The sequence below is a fragment of the Anser anser genome (genome assembly GCF_964211835.1).
Source record: "Anser anser genome assembly, chromosome: 4".
Classification (NCBI taxonomy): domain Eukaryota; kingdom Metazoa; phylum Chordata; class Aves; order Anseriformes; family Anatidae; genus Anser; species Anser anser.
The window spans coordinates 460688-474255 of record NC_139724.1 but is presented as its reverse complement, the minus strand read 5'-3'; the positions used below and the strand labels follow the sequence as shown (position 1 = coordinate 474255).

The 13568-nt window shown below is 42.5% G+C and overlaps 1 protein-coding gene across 18 annotated transcripts in view; it reads left to right on the top strand.

Moving 5' to 3' along the window:
* The window catches only part of WDFY3 (WD repeat and FYVE domain containing 3), a 189011-nt gene that overhangs the window by 115323 nt on the left and 60120 nt on the right, over positions 1-13568 (top strand). For all 18 annotated transcript variants that reach the window (XM_083834169.1, XM_083834167.1, XM_083834168.1 and 15 more), the window contains 5 exons: positions 2223-2454; positions 4897-4997; positions 6087-6305; positions 9151-9332; positions 10792-11023. In XM_083834169.1, the coding sequence (XP_083690295.1) occupies positions 2223-2454; positions 4897-4997; positions 6087-6305; positions 9151-9332; positions 10792-11023 (966 nt within the window). The remainder of the gene's footprint in view (positions 1-2222; positions 2455-4896; positions 4998-6086; positions 6306-9150; positions 9333-10791; positions 11024-13568) is intronic.

Here is a 13568-nt window from a genome sequence, read left to right as displayed (position 1 = left end):
AGTGCACCCTCAGTAAGTTTGCAGACGACAGACACCAAGTTAGGTGCACATGTTGATCTGCTCGAGGGCAGGAAGGCTCTGCAGGAGGATCTGGATAGGCTGGACCGATGGGCTGAGGTCAACTGTATGAAGTTCAACAAGGCCAAGTGCCGGTTCCTGCACCTGGGACGTAACAACCCCAAGCAGAGCTACAGGCTGGGAGATGAGTGGCTGGAAAGCTGCCTGGCAGAGAAGGACCTGGGAGTACTGGTTGATAGTCGGCTGAACATGAGCCAGCAGTGTGCTCAGGTGGCCAAGAAGGCCAACAGCATCCTGGCTTGCCTAAGAAGCAGCATGGCCAGCAGGTCTAGGGAGGTGATTGTCCCCCTGTACTCGGCTCTGGTGAGGCCACACCTCGAGCACTGTGTTCAGTTTTGGGCCCCTCGCTACAAGAAGGACATGGAGGTGCTCGAGAGAGTCCAGAGAAGGGCAACGAAGCTGGTGAGGGGTCTGGAGCACAAGTCTTACGAGGAGCGGCTGAGGGAGCTGGGCTTGTTCGGCCTGGAGAAGAGGAGGCTCAGGGGCGACCTCATCGCTCTCTACAGGTACCTTAAAGGAGGCTGTAGCAAGGTGGGGGTTGGTCTGTTCTCCCACGTGCCTGGTGACAGGACGAGGGGGAATGGGCTAAAGTTGTGCCAGGGGAGGTTTAGGTTGGATGTTAGGAAGAACTTCTTTACTGAAAGGGTTGTTAGGCATTGGAATGGGCTGCCCAGGGAAGTGGTTGAGTCACCATCCCTGGAGGTCTTTAAGAGACGTTTAGATGTTGAACTTAGTGATATGGTTTAGTGGAGGACTTGTTAGTGTTAGGTCAGAGGTTGGACTAGGTGATCTTGGAGGTCTCTTCCAACCTAGATGATTCTGTGATTCTATGTAGTTAACTTTGAGAGAATGTATTAACAACGTATTTTGACAGGTTACTCCATAGGCATTGTTAGATCATAGATAGATGCATATACACTGTGAAAATGTTCATTATACCTTTGTGGGGTTTCCTGTCACTATCCGTCATATAGAATACTTCATACAGCAATGGTTCATCAGCTACAATTATCACACTAGAATAATTACATCTGTTTTCCAGATACTAAATGAATGAGCTTGGTAAACTGTCCTGAATGTCTGTAATGGGCTGTTTGAGTTGAATATCAGTGGATTCCTCTGGCCAGTCTGATCCCCTCTTTCACACTTGCTCTTCCCTCTTATTATCCATCTGTTGTAATGCTTGGGAGCAGCTACTCATGTAGTAAAGACACAGTGGGTGGTAGTACTAGGAGAATATTGCTAAGTCTCCGAAGCGCGTGATATTTATTTTTAGACATTGGCTTGTTGCATCATACGGCCAGTCATAAAGCATTGTTAAAACTATTTTAATTGAAAAGTTTGAATTATTTATAAGGAACTAGCATGTGTCCTGGATGGTGCTAAGCTAGAAGCATTCAATACCTTCCCTCCACTGTGTATACAACCCTGATACTTTTTTTTTCTATCTCTGAGGTAGAAAAATGTGACTGTATTCCCTCCAGTGTGTGATGTCATCAGGTTAGGTATGTTGGAAAAGAGACGAGTGAGATTCAGATTGTCTCTACGTCAGCCCTGCATTTCTGTATTTCCATTTAGCAGGGTATTATTACAGCGCAAGGGAGGAGTAAATGGTGAAAACTGAAAATGTGAGCTGGAAAAGTTGCTAACCCACGGGAGGGAAGGCAAAGCTAGCTTTCTGGATATACCAGCAGTTACTGCGTTAAATTACTAGGCAGAGCTTTTTGAGCCTGCCTGCTTACTCTGAGCTCCGATACTTGGAGTTTAGAGCTGCTGCATCTGACCAACACAAGGCAGAGGTTTTCCTGTTCGTTAGGCCACGTAACAGGAATGCTTCCAAGGCCCGCGGAAGGAATGCTTTCCAGTGCGACGTAATGAGGTGGGTTGTTGGCTCGGTTTCTGGCATTACCGCTGACTTGCTGTGCTGTCCTGCGCATGAGATGTTCCTCTCTTGATGTCAGCTGAATGTCTTCATAATAAGATCAGTGCTTCCCAACTCCCAATCTCCTAATCAAGAGGCTGAACCAGTTGGCTGACATTGATTGTTCAGCTGTTGCACTGGAAGCAGTTCCTGAACAGTCCCAATCAATGGCCTGTGAATGCCTCCTTTTTGCAACGTTTTGTTTCTTGGCTTCTTACTGTAGATAGCATGGTTACCTCAATGGAAGGTCTGGGTTCGGACAGCGTCTTCTGTTTGCACGAAGACAGCCACTATCGGATAAGCAAGAGCCTGCTCAAGCCGGCAGAAGGTAGCACAGTGCCCCTGACGAGAGTCAAGTGCCTGGTGTCCATGACAACCCCACACGACATCAGGCTTCATGGATCATCCCTTACTCCTGCCTTCATCGAATTCGACACCTCTCTCGAGGGGTTCGGGTAAGGTAACATGTGCCTCTCAAGGAGCAGAGGGCACAGTGCCATGTTTCATTACCTTCTTCTTTCATGGTAATTTTTAAGGGACTATTCTCAGCTATTCTCAAACTGGAAACAAAATGATTCTTTAAAGAAAAGACAGGAATACTTGATGCTGCATAAACTTCCATTCTGTCATTAATGACTTCAAGCCAATACTTGCTTGCCATGTGTGCAAGTGTAAGCCAATATATATGTAAATGTTGATAGTACCCTCTTGGATCTGGATTTTGTGCGCCTTTTATAATGGATGATAACATACCCTTGTACACAGTAGCTGCTAGAATTTCCATCCAATGTCTGAGTGGCCCAGGTGCTCTGAAACCTGCTTTTAAAATTGCTGAAGAACTTGGAAATGAGCAAGTAGGAAAAGCAGATAGATATGTCAAGCAGAAACTATGTTGAGTCCCAATAACTGGAAAAAATTGTTAATTAACTGGAGGTGTAGCCTGAATATAACACTTACTAACTCCTTCTATATTGTAGCGCCTGGTGTCACCAATGTCTTGCTTTTTCTACCATGATTTAACTCAACTGTTCAGAAGATTAAAACATCACACCTTTGTCAGCATATATTTAAGCCAAATATTTTCCAAAATGGCATAGAAGAAAAAAATGAAAATCCTCATTTTGTCCCATGCTAAGCACTAAATATCTCCAGAATTGCTGATGAAATTCAGGCTGAGATTATGAGAAGACAGGTATTCCGTAACTGCCTGCGACCTCATCCATAGATGGGCAGAAAAGAGTTGGAAAAATAGTATCTCAAAGAGTTCAGTGTTGTCAGGTGCACTCAATTCAGATGGTTGAGGATGAAATCCTGAATGATAAGTAATTGTTCTGAATTGCTCAGAAGCTTGGTTAAAAGAGAAAACATCTTGACTAGAATATTTTAGTGAAAGATGTTTTTAGTTGTACAAACAAACAATAATGGAAGATGGTGTGAAGCCCAAAAGCATAACAAATTCTCATATGAGAAGAGCAGCTCCTCAACTTTTTCACTTTAGTCTGTTTTTATGATAATGCTGGGAAAAGGTAGAAATCATCTGTTTTCCAGGACTGTACTGTTCTACAGTTTCATAGAACCAGCAGCAGCACCATCTGACAGAATTATTTCTCTTGTCATTTTCTTCCCAGACCTAGTATTTAGGTTACTCTTTTTCTTGTGTCTTTTTTTGTTCTGATATGGCCTTTGACAGAACCAGTTGCTTCTGAGTGCTGAAGTTCCAGTTTATTAGGGACGACTGGTGTGAGAGCATAGACTAGCCTGGGTGTTTTGGGACTCCAGTGCTCTGCCTTCCTTTTGGAGCTTTGTATAGTGGAGAAGTATATACATTTTGCAACCAACTCCATATCTGGTGTAGTTAGGGACTGACTTAACTTTGAAAACAAATGTTGGTCAAAGCTCTGCTCTATTTGCTCGAAAAGAGAGAAGCTTTTTCTCCTAAGAACAAATTGAATTAGGCTTGCAAAATTAATTGCCACTGTGATTGCTCTGGGAGATTTGTAGCTGCTGCTTACACACCCAGAAGTAACCCACATAAGGCACCTGCTACCCCTTGTAATTTTACTGGGTCACCTATGAAGGATGCCCTAATCAATCAAAAGATGTAAACGTATTTTGGTCTGCTTTCAAGTCCCCAGGGTGGTCCATGAACTCAACAGAGTCGACAGTCGTTTGATGGACCTCTGCAATGCTTGTAATGCCAATGATGGTAGGGGATTTGCCCTGCAAATGACATTTTCAGGGATGAAGGAACAAGTGTATGATGAGAACTGTAATCAAGATGAGGATAGCTATGACCAGAGCAATGGACTGAGAGTATATGTCAACAGAGTGATGATTCGCATGGGAGTTCACCACGGGTAGGCTGAGCAGGGAAACCCTCTGGGCTCATAAAATCCTCTGGTATCTGGGGGAGTAACTCCTTATGTCTGTTCCCATTGTGTCTGCAGCAGCGGTGGCTCTTGTAAGGTCTATACTTAGCTAGTTCTGCAAACCGGGGCCTCACTGTGAGAGTAAACGTACTTGCAATAAGGACACCATACTAGACATCTCCCAAATCCTTTGAATCTTTCACTAACTGAGTTTTTCAGAGAAAGCAGAACATCTCGAAGGCTGCAAAGAGAGTTATGGTTCCACAGGATGGAACATTTTATGCTATGGAGCAGCATAAGCATAAGTCTTTGTGCCTTTGCACCAAAGACACATGCTGCCAAAAGTCTCTGTACTGAAGATAATTTTATCTCACGAGGAGAAATCTTTAGGATTCATTTCCACATAAATTCAAGGAGAGTGATAATATGCTTATGGTATGTTTTTCTAGGCTGTATTTTGTTTGTATTAAACTCTGGTTATACTGACTTTGATAAACTCTAGTTTGTTGCTCATCTTGTATTTAACAGCTGCCTATTCTTGCCAAGTTTGGCTCCCCATAATGCACCTACCAATAACGCTGTCACAACAGGACTTATTGATGGTGCAGTTGTCAGTGGTATCGGAACTGGTAAGTATTCAAGTCTTGTTACTGTTAGCAGTGTTTTCTATCTGATGATGTTTAGTTCTCTTTTATTTCTTTATGAGACAAGAAGTGATGTTATGTTGTTGGATGTTGCACATTAATAGTTGAGACCTTTGTGTATCTTGATGTTTCTGTTGCTGTCAATTTTTGCCCGTGAGTGAATGAAAAGTAATATAAAGTACAAATGTATGATGACTTGAAAATACAAGGCTTTGAGCAGAAGGTCAAATTGTTAGAAAGAGGAGTATGTGGCCAGTTCTCCTTTGCTTTTGGTCTCATGTTTTCATGCGCTTGTGCGTAAAGAATCTGGATGTGTTAAAAACAAGTTGAGGTACCAGTGTTTAAGTGGTCAGAGCAGAAGAAACATGGGATGGGTTGTAATGCTGTCCTTGTGGCTTAGTTCTGCTGAACTGTTTACTGAATTTATTACAGATGTAGTTACATACATTATGGTATGCTGTGGCGCTAACTGAACATAATCAGTTAATTGAAATAAGTGTTAAGTATTAAAAACAAAGCTAAAGTTTCACTGCAGTAAGGTGGAATTAGTGTTAAACAGTAATTGATCTCTGTGAGTTCTTCGTTGTTCTGTGGGAGCTCCCCTAGAAACAAAAAGGGGTCAGGTGGATGTGGGAGAGAGATGTTCATCAAGGAATGCTGGGTGGGTCTAACTGAGCCACACCGATCTCATCTTGATATTAACCCTCTCTTAGGGTCTGACCTATTTCCCCTTTTTTTTGGTCTAGGAAACTGAAACTTGGGCGTTCTGAACAAGTGCAGCTTTAGACTTGATTTTTGTCTTTAGAGTAGGTGGGAATAGTATGCAATTCTTGATTTACTTCATTTTGAAAGAAACCCCTCTGAGTGAGCTTGATGTGATTTTTTTTGTCCAGGCTTCACTCAGAAAAAGAAAGAAGTAACATTGAATTCCACGAAGGAAAAAACTTGAGAAGTTGTAACTGGTATCAACTGAGGGACTGAACTGTTTGTTGTGGAAAAAAGGATTAGGAACACGTAGGTGTCCTTAGTAGTAGCTACTCCAACTAAATAATGAGTTTTCCTTTTTGTTCTTAGGTGAACGATTTTTCCCACCACCATCTGGTTTAAGCTACTCAACTTGGTTTTGCATTGAACATTTTAGTACGCCTCCTAATAACCATCCTGTCAGACTTCTTACTGTAGTGCGGCGTGCAAATTCCTCGGAGCAGCATTATGTGTGCCTTGCCATTGTCCTCTCAGCAAAAGACCGATCACTAATTGTTTCAACTAAAGAAGAATTACTTCAGAATTATGGTAAGAGTTGTGTTGTGTCATCTGTTAATCCTGACAATATTAGGATCGCTTGATTTCTAGACTAAATGAAAGTCTAGTGTGTAGAAATTGTGTGAGATAGAACTTGCAGCTTGACTAGCTTCACTGGCCGGCTATTTGAAGGCAATCGGTCATTTGCTTTAAGTTTTAATGCTGTGATCAGTTTGCAGAAAGACTTGGTAGGTTCAGTTGTCATCTGAGGTGGACTGAAATTACGTGAAGTGCTATGAAGAGCAAAGCAAAGCTGGTGAGGCCACTGAATTTACTAGGGAGAGCTATCAAGTGTGATCAGGGGCTTCAGGTTCAGCCATCTCCTTTGTCCTGCCTTGTACTTCTTCAGAACTCCCAAACCAAATAGTCAGTTTTGATGGGTCATGACTGTGGAGGAGCCGAGGGGAGAGGAGGAGCCTCCTGTGCGTTTTAGGCTTAACTCTTTACCAGACCAATACACTTCATCTGTTCTTTCCTGTTGAGTAACAGTTAGTAATAAAGATTTTTATTGACAACTGTAATTTGTCCAAAAACCTAAGCAGGCTTTTATAGAATATTCCTGTCATGATCAATGGACATGGACATTATTTCTCCTCTTCTAAGTAGAAGCTCCAAGTCATTGCTCAAAATCTTAAACTTGAGCTGAAGACCCATTTTACAAGGGAATAACTAAAACTATACATTAGCAAGATAGCGATAGCTTCTCTTTCTCAGAAAAAAAAAATCTTAAAAGAAAGAATTAAATAGTTTTACATTCATATTAGTTGCTTTAGTCTGCATTGGAGCAGTAAATTGTATGTTTTTAGTTTGTAAGCCCATATGCCTAACTCTTGAAAAGAGATTGGGTTTGAAGAGCCTTTGTCGTAGAAGATCTGAAGGTCTCTGACTACAAGAGACTCCTTTTTAATTGAAAGGGGTACTATGTTGTGGTGGGCTGCTGCACTGTCACAGTTAGTAGTAGTTGGTGATATACTGTCAAGTCCTGAGACGGTCAGTACCTGAAGAACTGAGATAACAGGCCCACCAGCATGTGGGATCAAAAGTGCTGACAGTCTGTTGTGAGAATAAAGCGAGCATTTTTAAGGATTCTTTTTGTGAACAACAATCGCACTTGAAGGTGTTTGGCTGAAGAAAAATAAATTGAGGAAAGGTTATTTTTGTATCTGAAAGTTAGTTCTAAGTACTCTGCTCTTATCGTTTTCCTTGTGCTATTTATAAAGAAACAAGTGTCCTCCCGGTATGCTCTATTACTGAAGTAAGAGGATTAGTGGATTCTTTTCCTTCAACATGAAAGCATGAAGAGAGATCTGAAGATCTCCTGCTTTCTGTTTTTTTCTGTTGAAGTGTTCCTTAGTGTAGAAATTTCAAGCTTTGGCTTTTTTTCTTTTTTTTTTTGGCTTTCAAGTAGAGTGTGGGTGATTCTGGTTTGTAATGGAAAAAAAATAACGCACCTGAGTGCTGCAAATTAATCATGTCTTCTGGTGTGAAATCAAAGGATGCATTTTAGAGAAATTTAAAAATTGTGTATGGAGAACTGAAGTGTGTTGAAATATTCAGAAGAAGGCAGTTCAGCAGCCATTAGTGAAGACAGACATGGGAAACAGTGAAGAGTATAGGTAGGTCAATAAGTAGTGATGGGTGGTCAGTGTCGTGGGATGTGCAGCCCCTGCTGGGACACTGGGAAAGGGCTCCTTTGGCCAAAAGTCAGGCATCCCTCTCTGACCCGTCCTGCTGGCAGTGCACAGGTAGGTGACTGAGCCGATGGAGCAGTGGGTGCACATCGCCTTGCTCCACAGCAGGAGCTGCTCTCCTTAGGTCGGCTGCTCTATGGCCCAGGCACCACTGATGGGACTGTTAAGCAAAGTCCCATGCCAGCCATACATGGTCACAGCTGCCTCCATGGTGTCCCCGCTGCAGGACAGCTGATCACATTAGCCAGGCTGATGGCACCTCCCAGAAAACACGTGTAAAAAAAGGCAAAAGACTTCATGGAGTGAGGGGTTAGGGAAAAGTAATGGTGAGAAACAGCCCTGCAGACACTAAGGTCGGAGCAGGAGGATGCTCCAGGGTCCAGAGCACAGGTTCCTCTGCAGTCCCTGGAGAGGAACACATGGAGGAAGCCATGGTGGAGCAGGGAAATATGTGAAGAGGAAGTACAAGAAGTATGGGTATCTTTCTCTCTACAGTGTGAGTTAGGTGAAAAATAGCTTTGAAGGTTTAGAGTGGCATGTTATCTGCCGCAAACTACTTCTGTAATTTTTTTCTCTAAAAAGGGGATGAAACATTGTGACTTAAATGGTAGCATTAGAAAGTTAGTAAAAACATAAGTAAAGGAATTACATGTAGAATTTCAATGGGAAGGTAGAAGGGGAGAAGTAAAATATAATTGGCAAAAATATAGAAGTATCCTGAGAATTTTCTTGGAGAAAATATAGGAGGAAAAAAAAAAAACAAACAAAACCAACAGAACCAGCAAAAACCATACTGTTGATACCAGCAAAACTATACTTGTTGGCTTATATGCAAGTATTTGCAGAAGTTCAGCCTGTTGAACGGTGATAAGATGCTCTGAAAGGTTTTTCAAAAATTAATTCTTTTAGTTCTTGTATTTGAAAATTTAAAGGCAATATTTAAAAGATTATTCCTATCTTGTTAACTGTATCGATTCATATGATTTTAATTGTATTTGTGTGACTTAGTTATGTATGTACTTCCTGAAATTTTGGCTTTAACATGTCAGTGTAGATTTTTTTGAATTAAGTCTGATGACATAAAAACCTAGAAACAGACTAATGACATTTCTGCTGTTGCTCACTAAGTGGTACTTTCCCTTTAGTTGATGACTTCAGTGAAGAATCATCATTTTACGAAATTCTTCCTTGTTGTGCCCGTTTTCGCTGTGGTGAGCTCATTGCAGAAGGCCAGTGGCATCACCTACTTCTGGTCATGAGTAAAGGCATGCTAAAGAACAGCACAGCTGCGCTCTACCTTGATGGACAGCTTGTTAACACTGTTAAGGTAAAATAAATCCTGACATTATCATTTTCACTGGTTGGAGTGATCTTGTCTCTGTGCATATATATTTGTGTACAAAACAAGAGGAGCCTTGCAAAAAGCAATCTTTGCTCGCTACACAGCTTTGACCCAGCCCTAGTCCTGTTAACAGGGGAACATAATGAACACTTGATACTGGATGAGCAATCAGTGCTCAGGGGAAGCAGGCATGGTGCATTGCATGTGAAGCAAGTGTGGCATGGCTATGCTGATGACTAGGTTAGAACAATAACAAAAAGCTAAAAAGGAATATTCCAGGACCACCTAGTAGATACATAGCTTTCAAATGAGGGGGAGGCTACAAAGTAAGACACATTTTAAAATTTCTCCTTGTTGTTCCTTTCCCAACCATCTTGCAACCCCAGAAATAGCATGCCCTTGTCACGTGATTGCCACTGAGATGTTTAATGTTGTTACTAGTTGAATGTGGATGAAATATAGTTGTACAGGTCAATGTTTCGTTATTAGCTGGAACAAACTAGGAGGCCACATCCAGAAATCATGCAATAGCACTGGTCCTCTCTGCTAGACGCTCTGTATTCGTGACCTGTTACTGATAACTAAAAGAGCCTTTGGCACCTGGCCTAGGCACTACGGAGGGAGTAAGCTAATCCTGTGATGGGGTGCAAATTAGTTAGCTTAGCATGCTGTTATACATAGAATGATACTTTGCCTTGAAAATTTTGCCTTTTACTATACCTCAATATAGCATTATATTAATTGCTCAATAGAGCATTATATTAACTTGTTAGGCTACTTGCTATAATATGCTAATTATATCTGGCTTTATATAACTACATTCAATAGATGGTAATAGAATTTTAACATGGTAAATAGAAAATGCCCGTACAATTCTTGCTGCCATTATATATATGCCAGCATCTTATCCATACATACATTTTATCCATATGTTTGTCAGACAGCAGTTAGACAATCTTATTGATTTGAATTCATCACGTATCCACTTGAGAACAAAACAGTGTTAGTTAACAGTCTGAGGCATATTTTCACAAGCTGAAGAAGGAGGGGGAAAGGACGCAAGGTTTTGAGGTAGTAGTACTGGTTTTCAAAAAAAAAACCCCAACAGTGACAGTCAGAAAGGACCATGGTTTTAGAAGCATGATGCAGCCTCATTATTCAGCGTTTTTAAGCACAGAACTCGCACATTCTCATCCGGTATTTCTATACACACCTTCATATTTGAAAACCACTTAACTTCTGATCTTTGCATTTACCTTCTGGATAATGCTCTTCACTAACTTTTACCATATTGTCAGGCTACTATGCATTACAGACCAATCATTTTTATGTCCTCGGTTTGCAAATTGCTTGCCTGAATTTCTAATCTGTCTGCTATCTTTTGATGGTACCCCGGCGCTCTCAGTAACTTCACTAAGATTTTCTGTATTTTTATCCCTTACAGCTTCACTATATTCACAGCAGTCCTAGTGGCTCTGGTTCTGCTAATCCTCCTGTAGTCAGCACTGTCTATGCCTATATTGGCACACCACCCGCACAGCGCCAGCTCTCTTCATTGGTGTGGCGTTTGGGCCCTACACACTTCCTGGAGGAAGTTTTGCCTGCCCCAGGTGTTAGCACCATTTATGAGCTGGGACCAAATTATGTTGGAAGCTTTCAAGCAGTATACATACCGTGTAAGTACAATTCCAATGGTAACATGTAACTTGATCCAACTTAGTTGAGTCTTTTGCATGCATATTGACAGAAGAAGTGAGAAAAAAGAATATGCAGTAGCAGAGAGGCAAAGCTGTTCATGTGAAGAAGATTAGCTGTTGTTGAAGGGGATGATATAAATCCAAATTACCATTGTAACATACTTTTCTGGTGGTTCTGATACTGAGGTATGATAGAAGTGCTGGTATTCCTCTCTTGGGTTTTAAACTAGTTAGAAAACTTAAACGCTGTTGTTATTCATGCTGTATATTGTATTTATCTGTAGAAAGTGAAATTGGAAAGGCATTTGAACTTGTCAGTTTTTATTGATAGCACTCATGCTTATTTACAAATCTGCCATTTATTCTGTGCTTTAAACGCAGCTGTCTTGAAATAGAATTGTTTGTAGGGCCTAGATCAGTCAACTGAGGGACAAGGGGAAAAAAAAGAAACAGGAGGGATTATAGTGCAGCAGATAGTCTTAAATCATGTATTGGGAAAAATTCTGGGTGATTTCATTACAGTTTGTAAGTATTCTTGTTTGAAATTTAAGGGATTGTAATGCGAAAAGGTATGGAAATGTGCAACTGGGGCAATGGATTCTTGAATGCCTCTGGTAAGATGGGCTGTCACAAGCAAGATTTTCCTGTTCTGTAGTGTTCCCTGTCTTTCTGTGCAGTTTACATTTTCTCCTCACCAATATCAGTATACATTTATTGCTTTATGTAGCTATCACTAGACCTTTAACGGAGACATAGAAAAGGGGAACATATCAGGTTGTCTTGTACTTGGGTCGTGTCTCCCTGTGAGCACCTCCATGCTTTCTAGCTCTTCCAGTGCGAAACCATCCACCAACTCAAGGAAGGAAGCAAGCAGTGAGCGCAGAGTGCTAAGAAACAAAGTATGTCAAGAGAACATACAGTTGTAGCTTTCATAGTGAATGTTTTCCTCAGAGAGGTGATGGAAAAAAACTGCAAGTATAGATACTGTTGAGGCAGCGAAAGACCAAAGTATCCAGGACAAGTAGATGGTTCTCCTTGCACATCCTGAATCAGAAAGTGTGGGGAATGGCATTACGTCGTGTGCAGATCTGTGGCTTGTGCTGGCTGTTTTGACAGATAGTCAAACCTAGCAAGTAAGTCTGGGTTTAGTTATCTGCTAGTCATTTACTATTTCTCCTGGAATGCACATTGGATCTGTGCAAGTTGTAATTAGCAAACCATATCACTAAGCTCTACATCTAAACGTCTCTTAAAGACCTCCAGGGATGGTGACTGAACCCACTTCCCTGGGCAGCCCACTCCAACGCCTAACAACCCTTTCAGTAAAGAAGTTCTTCCTAACATCCAACCTAAATCTTCCCTGGCACAACTCTAGCCCATTCCCCCTTGTCCTATCACTGGGCACGTGGGAGAATAGACCAAAGGAGCCTCCTTTAAGGTACCTGTAGAGAGCGATAAGGTCACCCCTGAGCATCCTTTTCTCCAGGCTGAACAACCCCAGCTCCCTCAGCCGCTCCTCGTAAGACTTGTTCTCCAGACCCCTCACCAGCTTCGTTGCCCTTCTCTGGACACACTCCAGCACCTCCATGTCCTTCCTGTAGTGAGAGGCCCAAAACTGAACACAGTACTCGAGGTGCGGCCTCACCACAGCTGAGTACAGGGAGACAATCACTTCCCTAGTCCTGCTGGCCACGCTGTTTCTGATACAAGCCAGGATGCTGTTGGCCTTCTTGGCCACCTGAGCACACTGCTGGCTCATGTTCAGCTGACTATCAACAAATATTCCCAGGTCCTTCTCTGCCAGGAAGCTTTGTGCACCTAACAACATGTGCACCTAACTTGGTGTCTGTCATCTGCAAACTTACTGAGGGTGCATTTGATCCCCTCATCCAGATCACTGATAAAGATACTGAAGAGAACTGGCCCCAGTACTGAGCCCTGGGGGACACCATTAGTGACCGGTTTCCAACTCCATTCACCACGACTCTTTGGGCCCGGCTACCCAGCCAGTTTCTAACCCAATGATGTGTACGCAAGTCCAAGCCATGAGCAGCCAGTTTCTTGAGGAGAATGCTGTGGGAAATGGTGTCAAAAGCCTTACTGAAGTCAAGGTAGACCACATCCACAGCCTTTCTCTCATCCACTAAGCGCATCACTTTGTCATAGAAGGGGATCAGGTTCGTCAAGCAGGACCTGCCTTTCATAAACCCATGCTGACTGGGCCTGATCGCCTGGTTGCCCTGCAAGTGCCGCGTGATGACACTCAAGATAATCTGCTCCATGAGCTTCCCTGGCACCGAAGTCAGACTGACAGGACTATAGTTTCCTGGGTCCACCCTCCAGCCCTTCTTGTAGATGGGCGTCACGTTTGCTAGCCACCAGTCGACTGGGACCTCCCCTGATAGCCAGGACTGCTGATAAATGATGGAAAGCGGCTTGGCCAGCTCTTCTGCCAGTTCTCTCAGTACCCTCGGGTGGATCCCATCGGGCCCCATCGACTTGCATACATCCAAGTGCTGTAGCA